This window comes from Malaclemys terrapin, chromosome 6, assembly GCF_027887155.1.
Source record: "Malaclemys terrapin pileata isolate rMalTer1 chromosome 6, rMalTer1.hap1, whole genome shotgun sequence".
NCBI classification, from domain to species: Eukaryota; Metazoa; Chordata; order Testudines; family Emydidae; genus Malaclemys; species Malaclemys terrapin.
In genome coordinates, this window is record NC_071510.1 from 55,441,106 (window position 1) to 55,463,438 (window position 22,333).

Genomic DNA, 22,333 nt, shown 5'->3' on the forward strand with positions numbered 1-22,333 from the left:
TTATATAGGTCCTATTACCATAGTAAATGAGTGCCTCATTCTTTAATGTATTTATTTTCACAACATCCCTGTGAGAAGTACTACTACCCCATTTTGCAGATAGAGAACTGGGGAACAAAGCCAAAGGTCCCATGGGAAGTCTGAGGCAGAGCAGGGAACTGAATCCAAATTCCAGTCTAGCACCTTAAACTGGATCATGCTTCCTCTTGCTAGACTACCAGGTTCAGTTCTGGTGTTCAGACCTCTAAAAGAAGGTTAAAAGATTGGAATGGATTCAGAAAAGAACTACAAGAATGATTCAAGGTGTGGAAAATATGCCTGAAGCAAGAGTAAAGCAGCTTGATCTGTTAGCATATTTAAAAGAAGGTTAAGGGGTACTTATAAGTACCTATATGCAAAGAAAGTTTTTGATGGTAAAGAGCACTCTAACCTAGCAAAGACATAACACCCCCCAATGGCTGGAAGCTGGATGTAACATTAAAGGCCTACACATCTTAATTTATCTATCTTCTGTTCTTTCCTCTTCTCCACCCAAACCACACTTTGGGAAAACATGATGTAGATCTTCATAGTATGATACTTCCTCTCCATTCCTAAATGCTTTGATGGGGAAGGTTGATCTCTAAAACATGGTCATTAGCATCTGAATTAGCACCCATTGAAATGAATGGCTCAGTTCACACCTCAGCACCATTGCTTCAGGCTGCCAGCAGACTCTGGCAGATGTCTTTGCCTTGGTTACACTTGGATTATGTTCTGAAGGTTTTCTCCACAACCCATAATAGCTAGGCATTTTTTTAAAATCAAAGCTGAGACTCTGGAGAACAATTGAGACGTCCATCTGTACTCTCAAGGTAACCTTTCATGTCACCTATCCTTCAGAGGGTATACCCCACACTTTGGAAAACAGTGCTCTAAATACTGTCAGTCTTAAAATATCAAGATTATGCTGACCTTGGAAGCATTCCGATTCAGGGGTCTGAGAGCCAGTACTGCTAGACTCTTCCAACTCTTGTCTCCGATGGTGCACTATACCATCCAAATCTGAGTAGTCTTCACTGAAATCCTGAAGGGACAAAAAGTAATGGAAAAGACCAGGCCAGGCCTAAAATTATGAAGATTATTTGTTTTTACTCCTTTACTTTGGGTTACTTGCATCTGAAATCTGTAACCAGAGCAGCAGAAATTAAAAGGTGTCACTCTATAGATGAAGAATTTAGTATAGCTGTAGCTTGAGCTATTTGGTCATTGATTACAGCGTATGTCAGCTACTGAACAGCAGCTTTTCTTCAGACCAACGAATTGACCTGGCATGTAGGGGAAAGTTTGCAAGGGGAAGCTTTGAGAAGCCTGTTATTCTGCCTTCAATGACAAGGGAAGCCGCTTACTGCAACTCTAAATTAGCACAGAGCATAGTGAAAGAATGACTGCTGGAAATACAGGCATGTGGAAAGGAAGAAAAATGCAAGTCAGTGCACAGCCCACATACAGACCTTAATAATGGGCATGGTTATATACTCAGAGCACATATACAGACATCACATCTATTCATGTATCATTCTTGTGGAGAGAAGATTACATCTATGCTGGTATCACCAACCACTCAGTTCATTCAGAGATTTCTGAGGTGACAGAATGTGTGTGTGTGTCAAGCTTTCCTTCAGTTTGAGACAATAGAAGAGTTTGGACAATTTGGACTTTAATAAATGGAACTTTATCAAAAGCAAAATAAGTCATCTTACCAAAGGCAGGGTCATAGGGTGATCGGCCCTGAAGCTGTTTTCGGCGGAAGAAGGATTGGGACTGTTGCCAACACTTATATCCTGAAAGCCAATTTTTAAATAAAAAAAATTTGTTATTTAATTGCTAATCTTTAAAATAAAAAGCAGTCATAAAGAACATAACTGAACTTCACTCTGTCAATACTTACCTCTAAGTGGCTACAGACAGATTTTAATAGCTTGTAGGTTGTGTCTCTGGAGAGCAAGGAGACAAATATGAACTGAAAGACAAAAGTAATAATTTACATAATTATTGTTTGAAAAAAAGATTTTGCACAAGTTTCATCTCATCAGTTATTAACAGGGTGCACTTGCTGGTTCAGCAATTACTTTCAAAGGCCTGAGATAGTAAAGAAAGGCCTAGAAGATATGAAGTAAAGAACACAGTTTAAGAGTTTTACAAAGAAACGTGGACTAGGCCTATCATAATTTGCCAAAGCCTGCAGTCTACACCCAGGTAAAAAAACTCAGAAGTTTTGCTGGGTAAGAACTATAAGACTAGGTGCAGTATATTTTCCCCATCCCACTCAAAGTCTGGGTTAAAAAAAAAAAATCAACTTGCTTTTCCCATCCCCTCCCTGGTCAAATTATATTGAAAAAAATCAGACCCCTTCCAATGCATAGATATTGTAGGAGTTCTCAGGTTTTTTTGAAAATAAAATAAATAAATAAATAAGAAACAATCCTGAATACCAACATGGGCTGCTATTATGTTGTAACTGAACTAGATTAGATTGTTACTGGTTGGACTGGAGATCACCAAGCAGAGCCAGAGGTGCTGTAGGAGGTGGGGCTGCTGATCCAGTAGATGATACTTTTCCCTCCAAGCCCTGCTGCCACTAGATAGGACTCCCTGCAGTTGCATAAAGGGCTCCCAAAATAGATTAATTTCCTCAGCTGTTTTAGTTCCATCCTGGATTGCCAGGTAGTAATCTGGGAGGTTTGTAGGTCCATGTAGAGCTGCTGGTGCCCTGCTTCTCTATACCCCCCCGTCTTCTCTCAATACCCTGCAGAGCTGCATCTTCTGTGGGTCCCAGGGGAAATATGGTACTCTGGAAGATTGAAGCATCCCTTTCCCACAGGACAGGCAAAGAGAAGATCCCCTCAGAGGGGTGCTTCAGGCCATAGAGTTGGTCAAATCCTATAGGGCTTGGTTTTGTGACCGTAAAATGGCCACATGGGACTAGTCTGTGCCTCGATATTCTGAGCAGCCACCTGGCAACTGCTCCCTCAAGATTCCACCATGACAAATTCTAGGAGTAAGGAGAGACGAAAGCAAGAGAGGTCAAAGATAACTCTACACTTACCCGGTCAGTGACTGTTGCTATGACCAGAGCATTTGGCACCAGAAGGGCAGTTTTGGTTTTCTTTATTAGTGTTACCGAGAGCACAGGAATACTAATCTGAAATGAAATCATCATGTTGTTAGAGTGCCAAAATAATATAATACTTCAATCACCTTATTGGTTATATACAAATAGCAGTTTGTGTGAAAACCAATCCACTAACATAGATCAAGTATGCTGAAACACTACATCTTTTCCAGAGCCCCATTTTGATTGTTACACACAATAGGTGTGGGTTGATGTAAGGAACTCTATTTTTTGATTTTACTCAAGTCTAAATGTTAATTCATCAGCTATGTTTTACACTAACAAAAGTTAGTGAAGCATGTAAGAAACCAAAGCAATTCCTCTCCCCCCATTTCTGGGGTCTAGAATTTTCAGAAGAGATCTGAATTTATTCTAATTTTGAAGAATATCTGGTCAGCAAATAGTGTAAAAGAAGCAAGGTCCCATAGCAGACTATTTAGGAGAAGAAACATTCCAGAACATAGCTTACAGGAGATACAGGTCAAAGAATCAACATATTTCAAACTCTACCCCACTAATTATACAGTGCCTAGTTTGTGGCAAGCAGCTGAGTAAACAGTTCAGATCTTTCAGCATAACTAAAAGGATTTAGCCCACTCATGCTACATATAAACATCTCCATGTATGCTGTCCAGCCTTTTTGCAAATAAATCAGTACTTTCAATACTTTTCCTTCTTGCCTTCGTTAGTGAGATCATATGCTTGATCACAAAGTTTGGTTTCTAACAAGGACTCTCTCAAGTTTCAGGGTGTTTTAGTTCAGGAGTTTGGTATTGGTCCCACTTCAAAATCCCATATTAATAGAGAGAGCATGAAGGGCAGGCTCTGTTTCCAATAAAAGACTGGCAGCAAGACAGGCAGATGTGACACTTCAGGCTATACAGAGGATGGAATGGTCACCCTGTTAAAATTTCTGTTATTTACACTTCTGACTGATGCAGAGTCCAGAGAGACTAAGACATGCAAGAGATTAGGAGAGAGGGGAATGGGTCTAAAATTTGGTTAATAAATGACCTTTCATAGCACTGAATTGAAAGCATATAGTACTGCAGACTAAGAATTATAATAAATTGAAATAGATTATTCCATAAATAAAAAGTCTCCTATCACCTTTTAGTTGTTAGAGGCTCTTCATAAACAGAAGCTAAGGAAAGCAGCACTGAGACATGAAATGGTCTCATTATGTTTTGGCGAACACTCCTATCACCACCAATGCTTTTGCTTATGTTTAGCCTGGGTATGACATTTTGTCATTCACCATTTTAGGTATGGCTAACCAAATGGATATTCTACCCTCACCCTAAAGGCTAGAGAAGAGGTCAAGGCCACTTTGATCAAAAGCCATTGCTAATAAGTTTCTTGATAAAAAGATGGGCCTGAATCAAAGCTTCAAGTTCAAAACACCTCTGAGGTTTTTGGGAGACTTGGATCCAAAATTTGGAACTCTGGCCCATCTCCAATTCTCAATTGTGTGTGTGTATTATATATATTACACATACACCCTGAACTTCTACTTGGCCTGCTTACTACGCTGTTTTCACATCATGACCGGAATGCCTCTAACCCACTTCTTTAAATCTCTACTGAAAATAGCCTGCTTACCTCAACCTGCTTTCTTTACCTTTCCTCAGGGGTGCTAGAACAATTTGTAGGGTGTGGGGGGGATGCTGAGAGCCACTGAACCAAACTGTAAACCCTGTATATGATGGAAACCACTTCAAGCCAGGGGGTGCAGAAGCACCCACAGCACCCCTAGTTCCAGCACCTAAGCCTTTCCCCTTTGTTTGTATCATATGTTGTGTAGTTAGATGGTAAGAATTTCTTAACAGGGCTTTGCTTGTAATTGTTTTCTGGAAAATGACTCTTACTGTCAGCATTATTAAATAAAGATATTTAAATAGAAATAGGTCAATAAAAAAGATATTCTGCAAACTTCATCAAATAGAGTCATCCCGACTGCATTAAAGTTTAATGAAGTTTCTGCTTCATACTAATTTTGATGACCGATATTAATTGTGATATCCTAGTTCAAAAAGAGGAAAAATAAAGTAAGTGGGATGGATTACCCATTTCCTACACTCTTATGCCAGCAATTGTTTACCAGGGAGAATCACTGTAAGACCATTTCACTTCTACCAATCTGTGCTATCCATCTACAATACTCACTGTCCAGAGGACTGAAATTATGGGCAACTTGGAAACAAACAAACTATGCAGCATAAACCGAAATGGTGATTCAGAAGTGTGATTCACTCTTGGGAACATTTGTGGTTGCTGCATAGCCCAGAAGTGGCAGGCATTGTTACTCTTCTCTGAATCCCTTCAATTTCTCAATATCTTTCCAACAGGTAACCTAGTGCAGTTGTATCACAGTCATATATAGAGAGACCGTATAGCCCCTTGCACTATGATGGGATGTTTTTGTGTACCATATGCAGCCCAAAAACTATATGGATGTATTTTGAAATCATAACACATAGCTAAATGTCTAATTCCTAAGTCTCTTTCCATATTACTGACTTCCCAAGGTTTATCCCTCCCATTGAGTGAGAGTATGTCGGATTACATTTCCTCATGTATGTTAGCTTGCATACTTCAAAGCTGAACTTCAGTTTGGGCCAAAATCTGCCCCTTTTACTTGTGCTGAGTATCAGCTTACTCTACAAGTCGTCTCATTAATTTCAATGGAACTACTTGCCAAGGAAGGTTGTACTCAGTGAGCAAGGGTGGCACAACATGATCCTTTTGTTAATTTCAGCTTCCTTATTTGTTCTATATGGCTGTTATTAAACACTTGTGCCATTTCCCCATTCATGTCAAAAAATAACTATGACTAATGCAATCTATTAATTCACAACAAACAACTCAGTTACGTGAGTCATGTAATAGTACACGCAAATGCAATAAGCAACTATTATGAACAACAATTTATCATTAATCATTCTTTAAATCTATTTTACATTCTTAAAAAAAATTCCTCCAAATATCAGGTGTCCTATTAAGGCCTTTGACCTGATTTCCTTCCTGGGCTGATAACTTTTTAATCTGTTTCTCTAACTAAGTCAAAAGGTATGGCATCAGCACCCTAGTAATTATAGAAGGAAGAAAGGGTGTGCATCTAAATCTTATTCTCATTCAAGGAAACGTACAAATATTTTACACGTTCAGAGCACAGTATTCCCACTAAAAAGAACTACCGCCCAAAACTCAGCTACACTGATTTGTTTCAGTGGGATCCCAAGGACTAGAAGTCAGGGCAAAGTTTATGTTGAAAACAGAAATCTCTTCAGGCAGGGACCATCTCTTATTATCCATACGTACAGTGCCTACTACAATGGGGCCCAAGACTTACTTGGAACTATCACACCATGATTCAACAAACAACAACTAGATGAACGTCACACATGAAAATCTCTCAGAACTCTTTCCCCAAACAGGTAGTACAGGGGTAAGTCTGTACTTCCACAACCCACCTCTGCCCTTCCCAGCAGACTCACAGGCAAGAATACAGAGCACTGGGTCCAGTGGCCTCCCTTCGCCACTCCACATAGGGAGTAACAGCAATGGTTGGGAGAACGTGTTTCCCCGACCTTTCCACACCTCCTCAACTCCCAAACCCCACTCTCCCTGTCCATTGTGCTTCTCAGCTTTGTCTCTTCCTTCCCCCCTTATATTTCTCTCCTATCTTCCACTTCTACCCAGAGTGTCCCCCGCAACACCTCTAGATTTTGTAGTGCAAGTAACAATTATAAACAAACATTAAAAAAATTCAGACCTGGAACTAACATGATGTGGGCTTGTCAGTACTCTGATCACTGCATATTGAATGACTTTTCTTCTCCTTCCCCACTTCATCTTCGGGCTTTTGAGACTGCACACAGCACACTGTACAGCACAATGGCTGACGGGTGCTTTTGGGCATTACTGCAATATAGTTGTTAGTGTTCAGTAATGCTTAAGCAAGAAGATAAGAGGCTTAACACCACTCGTGCATATTAGAAGAGCGGGAATTTCTAGAAATCACCAAGATCCCAGAGAATTACATTGCTTTTTTGTACACAGAGATGCTACTAACCTTGGTGTCTTTACCAAAGACCTTGGAATGGAAACAAATCCAGTTTTCAGATATAAATAACTTTCCTTGGTACAGAATTTCTTTCTGTAGAGCACAGGTAAAACCTATAAACACAGATATATTACATTAGATTTAAAAAAAAAAAAAGGGGGTGGTGGTGGTGGGGGGAATAAGGACAACCCAGGGAATTACAGACCAGTCAGCTTAACTTCTGTACCTGGAAAGATAATGGAGCAAATAATTAAGAAATCAGTTTGCAAACATCTAGAAGATAAGGTGATAAGGAACAATCAGTATGGATTTGTCAAGAACAAATTGTGTTAAGCCTACCTGATAGCTTTCTTTGACAGGGTAACAAGCCTTGTAGATGGGGAGGGGGTGGGGGGGGGGGAAGCAGTAGACGTGGTATATTTTGACTTTAGTAAGCTTTTGATACGGTCTTGCATGACCTCATGAACAAACTAGGGAAATGCAACCTAGATCGAGCTACTATAAGGTGGGTGAAAAACTGGTTGGAAAACCATTCTCAGATAGTAGTTATCAGTGGTTCACAGTCATGCTGGAAGGACACAACGAGTGGGGTTCTGCAAGGATCATTTCTGGGTTCGGTTCTGTTCAATATCTTCATCAATGATTTAGATAATGGCATAGAGAGTACACTTATAAAGTTTGCGGACGATACCAAACTGGGAGGGGTTGCAAGCGCTTTGGAGGATAGGATTAAAATTCAAAATGATCTGGACAAACTCGTCTGAAGTAAATAGGATGAAATTCAATAAAGGACAAATGCAAAGTACTCCATTGAGGAAGGAACAATTGGTTGCACACATACAAAATGGGAAATGACTGCCTAGGAAGGAGTACTGCGGAAAGAGATCTGGGGGTCATAGTGGACCACAAGCTAAATACGAGTCAACAGTGTACAGCTGTTGCAAAAAAAGCAAACATTATTCTGGAATGTATTAGCAGGAGTGTTCTAAGCAAAACACGAGAAGTAATTCTTCTGCTCTACTCCGTGCTGATTAGGCCTCAACTGGCGTATTTGTGTCCAGTTGTAGGCACCACATTTCAGGAAGGATGTGGACAAATTGGAGAGAGTCCAAAGGAGAGCAACAAAAATGATTAAAGGTCTAGAAAACATGACCTATGAGGGAAGATTGAAAAAATTGGGTTTGTTTAGTCTGGAAAAGAGAAGACTGAGGTGGGACATGATAACAGTTTTCAAGTACATACAAGGTTGTTACAAGGAGGAGGGAGAAAAATTGTTTTTCTTCCCGTCTGAGGACAGGACAAGCAGCAATGGGTTTAAATTGCAGCAAGGGAGGTTTAGGTTGGACATTAGGAAAAACTTCCTAACTGTCAGGGTGATTAAGCAATGGAATAAATTGCCTAGGGAGGTTGTTGAATCTCATCACTGGAGATTTTTAAGAGTAGATTAGACAAACACCTGTCAGGAATGGTCTAGTTAATACTTAGTCCTACTATGGAGTGCAGGGGACTGGACTGGACTAGATGACCTCTCCAGGTTCCTTCCAGTCCTATGATTATTCAGCACCTTTATACCTGCAGTCCTGCTAGGACTGCCAATTTTGGTTGGACGTATTTCCTGGAGGTTTCATCACATGACATAATTTTAATTAAAGATTAATCTTTAATTCCTGGAGACTCCAGGATGATCCTGCAGGGTTGGCAACTACAAGATGAGCAGAGGTGCTTTTAAAAAAAAAAAAAAAAAAAAAAAAAAAAGTCCTGTGCTATTCATAAAAATAAATCTATAAATCTCTTTAAAGCACACAAAAGACTTAGTTATGCACAGAAAAATCTTTAGAGCTCAAACCTGTATTAGTTTGAACTCTGATAAATCTTCAAGGTATTAAAAATGCATTGTAAATAGGGATGAGCCAAATGAGTTAAGAAGAATTCAGGAAGTTTCTTACACATTCTGAACTTAAATGTAAAACCTTCCATTGAGGAATACAACAAGATACACAATGTGAAAAAGCTTCCAAAGATTAAAGTACCTTACACAATGACTTCCACTTACTTCCTATGAATATATTATGCTCATTTCAGGTTACCACATACTGAAAACAAGAAGATTTCTTGGGCGTGTTGGCCACTTCTCTCTCTAAACCCACTAAATACAATATGAATCATGTAGATTAGTCTCAAAGCAGATTGAGAGATACGCATTTGAATAGGATGCGTTTTATGTTACGGCTACAGAACAATCCCACCTCCCCCATTTATGTAGTGTGTGCTGACCACACGCGGAGTTGCTATTCCTTCTTTTAAATTATTGCCACAAGCTGTGCATCTTTTGTGCTCTTATATAGTTATGGCGCTATATAAACTTTTAAAGTTTAACACCCTCTCACCCACTACTTCTCTTACCAACACCTGAAATTTAAAGGGATTGAGCTTGATCACTGTGTATTTCCAGGTAATAGGACACAAAGTTTGCCAGAACTTTAAGAGCTTTACATACTTGAATGTCTTCAGAATGAACTAATAATTTGGTCAGTTCTCTCACACCTCTACTGCAGGTTTTGGTAGTATTAGTCAGTAGTAACCAAGTAGAATGTGTAAATCTTGGTTATTTCTATTTGGAAGTGCAAAACAATCACATCACAGGTTATGATTCACAAACATCTCCTGACAACTGAAAACAAAGGAATGATGTGTTTAAATTCTGCAAGATTCCCACTGGAACACTGAGTAGATGGAGAAACAGGCCTTGTGAATATATAAATCCATTCAGCTAAAACTGCTCTTATAACAGATGTTCATTTATGTAGTGGATCTTGAATAACCAACAGCTTCCATTGTCCTGTCATGGATTCACTTTGCATTCTGGGGCAGATAAAATAATGGTGTGGTACTTACTTTGCTTCAGTGGCTCTCCAGTTGGGACATCCAGAAATAGCTTGTGATAGTGAGCATTTGCCTTGAACTAAAATTAAACAAACACAGAACACATTTTGGTTATTCCTTCATTAAAATATATTTACCCCCCTTAATCTGCACACTTGCTTTCTCCTTTAGCATCCTCTATATGCTCAGATACTATGGTGATTAGTGCTACAGAAATGCAGTTAAATGAATAAATACCCCCTTATTCTCAAATTCAAGAGTTCTGGAAGTAAAAGATTGCCTTATAGCTCTTCTTTTAAACGCCTCAAAAGAAGAAAGCTCAGTGATATTTTATTTGTGTTTGTACAACCTTTATACAACAGAAAGATAGCACTAGTTTTAGTGGTTTGAGAGTGGTACATCCATACTGAGCTTTTTGCTAACTTTACAGAATCCTCCAGCTCTGCTGTCTGGATAAAGCACTATCTTCTGCAGAGATGGAAGAGAAGGAGGCACTAGTTGTAACTCCATAGTTAGAGTTGAAGTTTCTTCTATACCTGTACCCAGGAGCGGCGCCAGGGTTTTTGGCGCCCTAGGCGGGGGTCCTTCCACGCTCCTGGTCATCGTCAGCAATTCTGTGGCGGGGGGGGGGTGGGAGGTGTGTTCTTCCATGCTCCTGGTCTTCGGGGCACTTCAGCGGCAGGTCCTGGAGCGAGTGAAGGACCCGCCACAGAATTGCTGCCAAAGACCTGGAGCGCGGAAGGACCCCCCGCTGCTGAATTGCTTATGAGGGCAGCAAAATGTCACTCCTCCAAATCCTGGTGCCCTAGGTGACCACCTAGGTTGCCTAAATAGAAGTGCTGGCCCTGGCTGTACCATCTAATGTGATGTGAAGAAATTCACAAAGGCAGGGCAGGAGGAGAAGTAACACTACTCAACTCTGGGGGCAAAACTACACCCATACTCCAGCTTAATCGGAGGACAGCAAACAAAAAAACCTCAAAGAACATTTCAAAGTGAGAAATATATGTTCTAGATGTTGCCACATGAGTGTATCTGCACCAGTAAGCTGATGTGTTATATTTAGAATAGATATGCAGAGGGCAAGGGCGAGGAGGGAGAGAATATCCCATGGGTGAACTTTCCCAAAAGAATGATATTCTAAAATCTTTTGAACAAAACTGGAAAAGTCATCTTCTGCTCCTGTTAAAGATTGTTCCTTTGTCTCAAATCCTTAGTGGCTGTACTTGGTAGTAAGGCTTCACTTTTGCACTTACCATGTTTCACTCAATCTCAAAGGCACTGGGCAAGAAACCAGTGGCAGCGCCCAAACCTTGAGTGCTTACATTACAATGAACAGTACTGTTACTGGGCTAGACAATGATAGTATAGTCATTTACTCTGACTATAAAAACACACGTTATCTCTGTATTACCTGATTTGAGGCATGTTTTTTCCTTTCAATCTTGGAGTCACTCTTGATATCTGCTGTCAGGAGGGGGCTATCCACACTGATCTTTGTCCTGAGGGTAAGAAAACATTCCTAATACCATGCTTAGTGTCATTTCATTAGTTTTGTTACCATCCGGATGTATACTTCTGTCTATGGCACACATTCATCCTTTATTAAATTTCATTCTTATTCTCCGGTCTCTTGATAACAAAGCAGATGACAACAAAGCAAAGTTAACATCAGTTTCAGAATACACCAGGTCTCATAGCGCAAAGAAAACCTTTTAACGTTAGAGGGAATGTTCATTTGTTGTTTGGAGTAAGTTAACTACTGTTACTTTCTTTTGTATACTTTGTTCACCTTATAGGCAAAGACTATGGCTTTTCTTTTGGATAGTAGAACATAAGAATGGCCATACTGGATCAGAACAGTGGTCTATCTAGCCCAGTATCCTGTCTTTTGACAGTGGCCAATGCTAGATGTTTCAGAAGGAATCAACAGAACAGGGCAATTATCACGTGATCCATCCCCTGTTGTCTAGTCCCAGCATCTGGCAGACAGAGCCTTAGGGACCAGAGCAAGGGGTTGCATCCATGATCATCTTGGCTAATAGCCACTGATGGTCCTATCCTCCATGAATTTATCTAATTTTTTTTAACCCAGTTATAGTTAAGGCCTTCATAACATGCCCTGGCAATTAGTTCCACAGATTGAAGTACTTCTTCACACAATGCCCAGTCCTTATATTTGTTTTTAATTTGCTGCCTATAGATTTCATTGGGTGATCCCTGGTTCTTGTTTTATGTGAAGTCATCATGTGTGTCATTTGATATAGTCACTATTGGGTTCAAATCCTGAATGATAGTAAGAATATTGACCATACAAAAAACACTGTAGAGGGACTATTGGGTAAATTTTTCATGGGACAGATGTCTGACTGGAGTGGTGCAGTCTACAGTGAAAATTCTTGTACTTCCTCAAGAGTTTTATATGAAGAAGCAGGGAAAACACAGGATGTGCAAGAAAATGCAATAGGCTCATGTGTGTTTGCCTTGTAAGCAAATCTGCGATCCTAAGTTGGTTGTTGCATTGGTCATCTAAGGAACAGGCAAGAAGACACGCCATTAGGACTTCCATCCCATGGTTCTGAGCAAGTCATCTAGCTGTTCAACTGGGATTTTAAAACCATCACAGCCTTTGTTTTGTATGAGTTATTGGTATTCCCTGCCACCCAAACTCTTTGATTTAGCATTTTCACAAGACCTAGTATATACTGCTACAGAGATTTCTATCACTGAATCCTGTTTCCCTGTAAGAATGGTGTGATTGAGGGGTTGAAGAGAGAGAAGATTCTTACCAGAGGGATCCCATATTAGAGCTCAGTTATACCTTTGTCATGAGCAAAGGAATCTACAACATTCTGCTGCACCAGGAGTAGCCCTGGAGCCAGACAAAGCCTGGCACCCAGTCTCTCCCTGTTCTGCAATGGAAGTAACCTGCAACAGGTCTAGATCTGTGCAGTGTACTTCCCTTGGCATGCCAGTACAACTATGCTAACTGGTTCTGCCATGGTTCTTCCCACTACCTACCTCATCCTGTCCTTTTCCACCTACTTGCATAGGAGGTTGGATGTAGGAGCCCCAAGGAGGTTGCTCTTCCCCCTGAAATGCTCCTTTCTGTGTTCCAATAGCTGGCACAAGTGAGCATCTGATATCCCATTATTCCCTCGTACAGCTGCACAAGCTGGGCCACAATCAGGACCCTACGTGTACTAAATATTTATCTTGTTTCTCACCAGTTTTTTTGGATGGGTCTCAGCAATTTTTATTGCTGCTCAGTTTCTGCTAGTCAGTTTTCTGATATTACCTAGTGGCGCCAGCTTTTTTCCGGTCATCAAAACATTCAGCCTCACTAGTAGGGATCTGTGGCAATAGGCTGGATGATTTTCCAGCCTTTTTTTCCTCTGCACCATATTCTCCATCTGAACTGCAGAGAGAGAGAGAGAGAGAGAGAGAGAGAGAGAGATTCTCTTTATCTGAGGATTCATACCAAGGTCAAAGAACAAAAGCCACTGCAAACTGACCTAAAAAAGAAAATTGTCTGATATGTATTTCAATCATTCATTTTAGATTTTAACAATAGGCATTCTTGTATCTTTGATCATACTTGGGAAAACTAAATGCATAGCCTCCACTCTTGTTTACTTAGAACTCTAATCTAGTCAGTCTTTTTCAGTCATACTAACATTGGAACTTAAAATAACCTTCTAGATCAGCTAATGTCGACATAGATACTACAGTGACTGGTGCTAAGTGCTCCTTTGAAGATTTTTACTGTTTTGAAATTGACAGAAGTCCCCCTCACCATGTTTTTCTGATCAGTTCTATAATAGCTAACATAAATAGATAGTTTTTTCTGTTAAACCCTTTCCATGATATGCATTTCAAAAAGTTGTCTCATTTTCTAGGATGCAGCAAAATGTACAAAGTGTAGCTATAAAGACTTATCAGGGCATATTGCAGAACTCACCAATAAGCCCCAAGTTAAAGACAACAGTAAAAGAGCACTTTCAAAGATCTTTGTGAGGATTCTCATTAACATGTGGGAAAGTTAAAAAAGCCCCCTATCATTTTGATAACAGCACCAATCTAGCTGAGGGATAACATCAAACCCTACATATGAATATGGAACTGCTTTGTTTTCTAGAGCAGTGTTCAAATGTCATAATTTATAAAGCTTTCAAATAAAGTAAACAAGGAGCCTATCTTGTTCCTTGTACAAGTACACAGCAACAGCTCTTAAAATCCATTTAATTGGGAAATTTAATGCCAGCAAATCTATCAAAATATGAATATTCAATGCAGAGTTCACTTTAATGCAAAAATATAACTATTTAGTACACACTGTCATTTAGTGTCCTGGAAAGAATCTCCAACCACAGACCTGATATCACCTGAGCAACATGAGCTGCAACATTGAAATTCTAGCAATGGGGGGAAATGAAAGTGCTAGTATTAATTACACAATCAGTCATGTCTGTAGTCCAGGTTTGGCTCCAAGTAGTAAAGGAATAAATCTAAACTAAATGAGTTTAGTGCTTAACTGAGTCAAATAGTTAAATTTTTTTAAGTTTTCTAATCAACCTACAAGCTATATGTTATACTTAACACATTCTTTATAGCCAATTATAATAAAGTCAAGTTAAGGCAGAGTTCCTCTTAACTGGAACCAATAGGTCCTGTTTGACCCACTCAGTCACTACTTACTACAAAGTTTCCATGAAAGCATTTTTATTCCATTTTATTTTGAATGTGAAGAAGTATCTGTCAGGTTTATGAAGGTGACCTAGGTCACAATACAGGATCTGTGTTTAATAGCCTGCGTACGAGACTGAAATCCATCTTTCCCATGGCAAACACATATACTACCATACTAATTAAGTTATATGGTAGCCAAATTTAAACAAATACACAACCCTTTGCAAAATTTGCCCTGATGCTTAACATTATCCTAGATTTTTTTTTTAAATGTATATATATACACACACACACACACACACACACACACGAGCTCAAGTCTAAAGGCAAAGGAGGAGGCTGTCCAACCATCTGTATTTTTAAGCCTCTTTCCCATCCCCATCCATTGTTTAATACTGTTCCACCTTGGAAGCACATATTGATATTTTTTTAAAAAGAAATCAGTTGAGGGCAGAATCCTCTGGTAAGCATGGATTTTAGTTATAAAGTTGCTTAGGTTTTTTAGCAGGCTACCACATACATCTCTTATTTTGGGGATCAAATCTTAGAAAGATTAGAAATTTGCCAACAAACAGCAAGAAAAATAAGAAGGTAGGGTAAATGTTGCATCTGTCAGCATTAACTGTGTTCCTTAAAGGTGGTCCTGGATGACCCCAATTTACAAGGGACCTCTCCGTGTAGATCTGGATGCAATTTTACAATGGTTATACAGATGGCAAGGCAACCACAGTCCAGACCATCATTTTGATAATGACATTTTGGTAGATATTTTAAATTACTATACCAAGACCAAGGCCTTGTCATTCATATTAGCATAGGCCTTCTCAGACCGACTTCAATCTCATATTTTCACTTGGAATTGCACAAAGAAATCAAAAGAGTGTCTACCTGATGTTGGCAGAGTGAGGTCAGGAGAGAAACATTGCAAAATGCTCATGCAAATCTACCACATTCTCTCAGCCAGCAGCTGATTACCAATGTTTATTTTATAGGACACAAATAATCAGAGCCTTATGCCTTATTTACATTGGGATTTGTAAATTTGAAAGCTTGAGAGAACACCCAACTGTTGAGCAACCAGTCCCACACCCAGTGAATTTAATGTCTGTGAAAGAGATACCAAATTGACATTTGCTAAGGAAAATTCCATTTACCCACAGAACAGTCAAAGCACAGGGATCAACACAGCAAGTTTCCACACTGTTCCACCAACAGGCGTCAATTTTGTCTGTCCAGAGGTAACAGCTTTCAATGATTTCTGATCTAACCTGAACCAGCAATCTAGAGGCATTGGGTAGCACAAACCTTTTATATCAAGAACCCAAACCAGCAGTTTTATTTAGTTTGAGGTTCCAATGGGCGTGAACCTCAAAGAGGACTTTGGTCAGGACCTGGTGGGCCAGGGATGCTCCCTCCCACTACAGACCAGGTTGTGGCTATCTTTGGGGCATAGAAGGGCCTAGTGGTCTTTTAGCCACTTCTTATGATGGCTTCAGGAGGTAGTCAACTGTCCGTCTCTTTCCCCCTCAAAGTTCATAAGCTTCCTGGGAGAAGTAACTTGCCTGAGAAGGAAGCAGGCAGTGTTGGGATTGGGGAGTGTGTATGTACACACCTTGAATTTAAAGAAACCCTTTACTGGATGTAGGATTGTTATTTATATTACTGCCATATTGAGAGGCCCCGGTAGGAATTAGGGTCACACCAGACTGGGCTCTGTAAAAACTATGTAAAGAGGTTACAGTGCTGCTTACAGAGAAAGTTGACAGGACTTAAGTAGGGACACAAAAACAATCGGGAAGGAAGGATGAGGAACAATGAAGCACCATGCAGTTATTCAGATTTCTCATGGGGCTCAACAAGATAAAGAGATGCCGTTAAATCTCTCTGTATAATATACACATACCCTTTTCACCTCTTCCTTTCTCCTGTAACAACTCATAAGAGTGAAATTCCTGCCCATCTTCAAATCCTTTATAACCTATGATCCATTGAGTAGTTTTGTTTCCATCTGGTTTTAATTTTTTTTTCTTTCAATTAATCCTTCCTCCTCACTTGCTTTAACTGCAGAACAGTAGTATAAATGACTTCACACCTAAAATTCCCTTCCTCTATGTCCGTCATTCAACCCCTTGCCTTCTCTACCAACAGCAACTCCAGCCATCATTCCAAAGTCACGAGGCTCCACCCATGCATGCCTTTCCTAGCACAAACATGCAGCTCCCTGATGATATCATGGGGTGGTAGAAAGTGTTTTAGGGATTGAAGAAATGTAGTATTATGTTATTCCTTTTACCTGTTCTGAGGTATCTGGGGTGGGGGAGAGCTGGGCTCAGCCCAACCTGTTCACCTTCTCTTTTCACTGCATCTCTAAAAGCAACCAAAGTCCTTTTCCCCGTTCAGGCCTTGCCTCCAGGAAGAAGAGGGAGAGTCCTGCCCATGTATGGGTGCACCTGATTAAAGTAAAGAAGTTTAAGTAGACTCCACCCCTACAAATATATGTCATGGGTCACAGCTACACATGCCTTCCTACGTATGCTTCATATATACCCTCCACCAACACCACTGCCACATTCACCTAGCTCATGCAATCAGAAATTCAGTACAAAGGAGTAAATCTTCATTTCCTCTCATGTGAGTCTACAGATCTCTCTGGAAACTAACTCACCACAGACGTAAAATATCAGCAATAGTGTGCAATTCCTCTGCCATTTCAGGCTCCTTAGATACTGCTGCATCTTAGTCCATCCAGTTCTCCACCTGTAGCATATAATAGTCTAGTTTCCTGAGAGTCTCATTTCAATTGTTGGATTTAGTGTGAGTGTGCTGTTGGTGGCCTGTGATATACAGGAGATTAGACTTGGATGATCTTCAAATTGCAAAACTTTGGAACATTAGATTTCACTGTAGTCTAACAGAGCAATTGTTGAGAGAAAGTAGCCCATTCCACCTCAAAAAAGACCAAAAAAGTGTTATGGTAAGTGTCATTTTGCTTAACAGGGTTTTCATGCAAGTGGACCATTTTTGTAAATATCAAGATTTTGAGTTTGTTGTGAATATATACTTTTAAACGCACAACTCTAACACTGATAGAATATCTCCTTCAAGATGAACATGCAAAAAAACACACAACCTACCTACTTTTCAGACATGCCACCCCCTTAAAAAAAAAATCAAATCACTTTCAGGTTTATTATGGCACAAAGGGAATACAGTTTAATGTTGTAGAGATTCATCTTCACTGATGAGTCACACAGTTAAAATGACAACAAAATTAGTGACATTAAAAGGATATGAACTCTATTAGAAAAACAGTTGGTTACAGTACATAACCATAATATACAGCAAGAATGGAACTGGGGAACATAAGATTAACCCACAGTAAAGGAAAAAAGAGCAGAGAAATAGATTAACAAAAAGCAGTGAACCGGATGTGTCTCTAATGAAGCGTACCGAGACCCATCATTAGCCAGCACATTTTAAAAGTCATGGGAAATGGATCTTGTCTCTTTTATACACTGTATATAAACACAGAAAACTAGTGGCAGATCTGGGAGCCCAAGTTCTTTATGCTACAGAAATAAAGTTCCTTCTGAATTCAGAAGAATGTCTTCTGGATTAGAACATCAGCCACTCAGACTTGTAGCTAACCTATGTCGCAAAAATTGTATTAAGTTGATTACAATGGAATTTTATTTGAATTTTTTTCCTTTGAAAAACTATTCTGAAATTAATGGCTATTAAAAACCTATACTACATCCTGTTTCCTTTGCACTCACCGAAGACCGCTTTTTGGTTGTTTTGGCAGATGTTGAATGAAAGTTGCTTACAAATATTCAGCGTTATTTGACCAATGCTCTATATGCATTCATTAAGCGTTCTGAGAAAGGTCCAATAAATTTGTGTTTTAGTTCTCAACACATAATTCAGGAAAAATGAAACAATCCCTAGAACACACAGCGTATTATGTAGATCCTTAATATTCTGTAAAGTTTGCTCATATTTCCCTAGAGTGGCTATTCTCGCCTTCCAAGTCCACCCTCTCTCAGAGATCAAAAGCTATCTTAAGTAGTGTCCTACTAGCTGCTTGTTTATTAAGCTCTCTCATATCCATTTAGAGCAGAAACATGCTGCTTGGATGACCAGTTCTGAAACTCCACCATCACAAAAGCTGCCATTTGTTCATTTGCAGTGTTTGTTGAATATTTTCTAATTCTGAACAGATTAGAAAATGACTTCACTGGTTTGCAATGCCATGCCACACCAATATTTTGTTTAGTTTTGAATCCAATCAGTTCTGTCTTGAATGCTGGAAACAACTGCAACATGTCTACTTGTTACCCAGGTTATTTTTACTCTCCTGGATATTTAAGGGATTTCCTTCACAGCAGCATAATGGGACGCTTTCTACTGTTAAATTTAATCTGCCAAGTGAGATTGGTCAGTGTATGATGTTACTGGGAAATATCTATTATTTTGATGAATATGGTGCATGCGACTGTGGATATGTCTACACTGCAATTATACACATGTGAGTGGCTCGTGTCCGCTGACTTGGGCTTATTGGGCTCGGGCAGTAAAATTGTGGTGTAGACATTCAGGCTCAGGCTGGAGCCCGGGCTCTGGGACCCTTCCCCCTCACAGGGTCTGCCGACAGTCTACACTGCAATTTTTCAGCCCCAAAAGTCAGCTGACATGGGTCAGCTGCAGATGTTTAATTACAGCACAGATGTACCCTGTGTAGTTATGAGGGGTTACTTGATGTGGGGTCATTAAAGGGACCAAGCAGGGAAAACAAAACAAGGACACAGGTAAGAGCCCTTGAGGAAACCATGGGGAAGCTGTTTATTAGGGAATACTTCCTACCAAGCTCCAGCCAAACTAAGAATGATTTACTCTTCCCAAGCGTAGGTCTAGGATCAAACAAGGATACTAAACCATTACAACACAGAGGGCCTAGAAAAGAGGGGGTTGGGTGAGCCAAGAGGGGCTGCCCAGGGAGAGCTACTGTCATGCAAGGAGACACAGAGAGCATGCTGCAAGCAGGAGAGTGTCCTATTCCCAACCAGAAATGGAGGTAACTAGGCTAGATGAAATGTACCAAAGCTTTCAAGGAAAGGTAAATATAGGGGAAATTTACATATACACCTTTATTGTTTTTACCCTTCACTTTGCATGCTGTATACTTGGATAAGTGAATAAATAAATACTTTCGTGTGAAGATGCTGGCTCTATGTCCCTGTGAACTTGTACTGTCACAGGCTGATAGAGAAAGAAGGTTTACAGGTACCAAATCTGGTTGAACTTGTGGTGTTAAAATGGTTGGGAAACAGGGGTGCTGCTGTTCAGAGATCCAGACCAGACCAATTGAACCATATAGTTCTGGCCAGAGAGGGGTGAAGAGAGCAAGGCCAAAGTGGTATACATCAGAGGGACTAAGAGAGAAACTGTCAATTTTGCCCTGTAACCATGACAGTTAGCATCCTATTTTTACCAGATAAGGATGTGGGGAGGCACTGAGGCAGACATGCCACTAACACCATATAAAATCCAGAACGATGCTCAGCATTTAAAAGGAATAGAATCTGTTTATTCTGAACAGTCCTGTTGTCTGGAGTTAAACATCTAAGCTCTGTATGTACACCTATCCTGCTTCTGTGGTATAATGCAGCTCCAAGATTTAAAAGAAATAAACACATTTGTATGGCAAAAGTGAAGACACACAGAGGCATTGTGATTTTGACAGTGATTCAGAGAGCGAATACTATTGAAATATGTTCACAACTCCAAGCAGAATACATCTGGACTAAGAGTGAAGAAATGAAGAGCTGCTTAATGGGGCAAACGAGAAGCTAAGTAGACCAATGGTGTATTCGAGTGGATGAAGTAAATTTATCTTTGTCTAATTTAAAACACAGTACTCTGTACTTATAAAAGCCAAAAATTGAGCATCTGATTTTGGAAGGATACCATTTCAGTTGTATGTTGGAGGGGTAAAGTTGTCAGACATATCTTTATACATGTGAAGAGAGAGTGTGTTCAAAGCTTAAGGAATTCAAGAACACTAAAATTGGGGGTCAGCTTGTTATTACAAGTGGATACAGAGCTAAAGATAGTGGAAGCTCTATTCTTTTCTAGCAGATACTAATGATCTGCATATCTTCAATCCTTTTGAAAGCAATGCTAGGAGGCTAATTCTCTCATTATAGAAACAACTCACTGAGCCAAATATAAACACAACAGAGTGAAGCTGCTATAGTAGATGTGACTATATTTGAGTTATATCCTCTGCCCTGCTTCCAGCTATCCCTCTCTCTTTTACCAGATCTTCTGAACACCATTTTTTGTTTTTGTTTTTTGTCCTTCAAACGTTGTTTCTTTACTCAGGATGGCACTCATTTAAAAAAGTGTTATTTCACAGACAGATTGCACAACACGTGTTAAAACGTACAGGTTCTTGAGTACCCCCTTCCCACAGTGCATGGGGCAGATCCGATTCGTGCCGCCGCCCGGCAAGTCCTAGGATTAGACATGTGCAAAGACATGGGATTCCCCCCACTGCCAGCAGGGGGGCGACGTTACACAGTGATGGGGGAAGGAGAGTCCGTGCAAAGTGGCGGGAGGGAGATGCAAAGGAACTGGCCGACCTGCTGCACGACCTCAGCACCAGCCCTGCCCTGGGTCCCAGCATCAGTTCCCTTCCTTTGGAGCATCCCAGGTATAAAGTGCAAGTGGTGCAGTTTTGCTCGGTGTCAGCCCTTCTCAGCAACACACAGGCAGCAGTCTGAGAACACACTGGGCCTATGATTGACTGCATTTCCTGACAAGCATTGCAATGTGTGCCTTATGCATATTTTGCCTATGAAATGGCTCTTAGGATGACACAGAAGGGATCTGGAGACATTAGCACTGGTGAGTTTGCTTTTCCTCACTCTGGTAGTTATTTTTTGTCACAGATTATATTTCTGAGGGTGAGGAAGCAGAGTTATTTGAATATTGATGTACTCTCACCTTGCAGCAATACCTTTAAACATAGCAATATATACACATTTGGTTTGAAATGTTGGTATTCTTATATAGTATTAGAAAATTTGAATAAACTGTAATTTTAAACAAGTAATGAATTTTGTCTAATAAAAAACAATAAAATTGTCTAGTTATTAAGCATAGACTTATACCTTTTAAAACTGCAAAACAAAATGGAAAGGTATCTTATCTTATTGCACTTTTTTAGCCCAGTGGATAAACATTTCACATAATAACCAGGTCAAGTCTCACACCATAGTACCTCAGCAGACAGCAGTAAGGTCATTGTGACATTGTGGACGTCATTAGCATGTAAATTCTCAGTTCTTAAATACAATCTATTATTAACAGGCAGTATTCCCCATCTAATCAAAGACAGACGCTATCAAGTTCCATAGAAAAATAGAAACAAATTCCTTGTGCCATTGAGTGAGAGGCTAATATTTTATAAAAATAAAGAACAGAACAGACCAGGAAAGTAAGCCATTCTGGTTGTTCCATCTTTCTCCAAAAAGTGT

General features: G+C 39.9%; 1 protein-coding gene across 5 annotated transcripts in view; it reads right to left on the minus strand.

The window, feature by feature from the left end:
* Positions 1 to 22,333, minus strand: part of GRAMD2B (GRAM domain containing 2B) — a 62,125-nt gene that overhangs the window by 12,602 nt on the left and 27,190 nt on the right. For 3 of the 5 annotated variants that reach the window (XR_008445374.1, XM_054031817.1, XM_054031818.1), the window contains exons 2-9: positions 13,402 to 13,521; positions 11,518 to 11,605; positions 10,116 to 10,182; positions 7,230 to 7,333; positions 3,089 to 3,184; positions 1,931 to 2,002; positions 1,743 to 1,823; positions 955 to 1,066 (exon numbers count right to left, since the gene is read on the minus strand). Coding sequence is in view for 4 of the 5 variants with exons in the window: in XM_054031817.1 (XP_053887792.1) it covers positions 955 to 1,066; positions 1,743 to 1,823; positions 1,931 to 2,002; positions 3,089 to 3,184; positions 7,230 to 7,333; positions 10,116 to 10,182; positions 11,518 to 11,605; positions 13,402 to 13,521 (740 nt within the window). In the remaining variant the exon portion in view is untranslated. The remainder of the gene's footprint in view (positions 1 to 954; positions 1,067 to 1,742; positions 1,824 to 1,930; positions 2,003 to 3,088; positions 3,185 to 7,229; positions 7,334 to 10,115; positions 10,183 to 11,517; positions 11,606 to 13,401; positions 13,522 to 22,333) is intronic. The other 2 variants (XM_054031819.1, XM_054031820.1) reach the window with 1 other exon arrangement.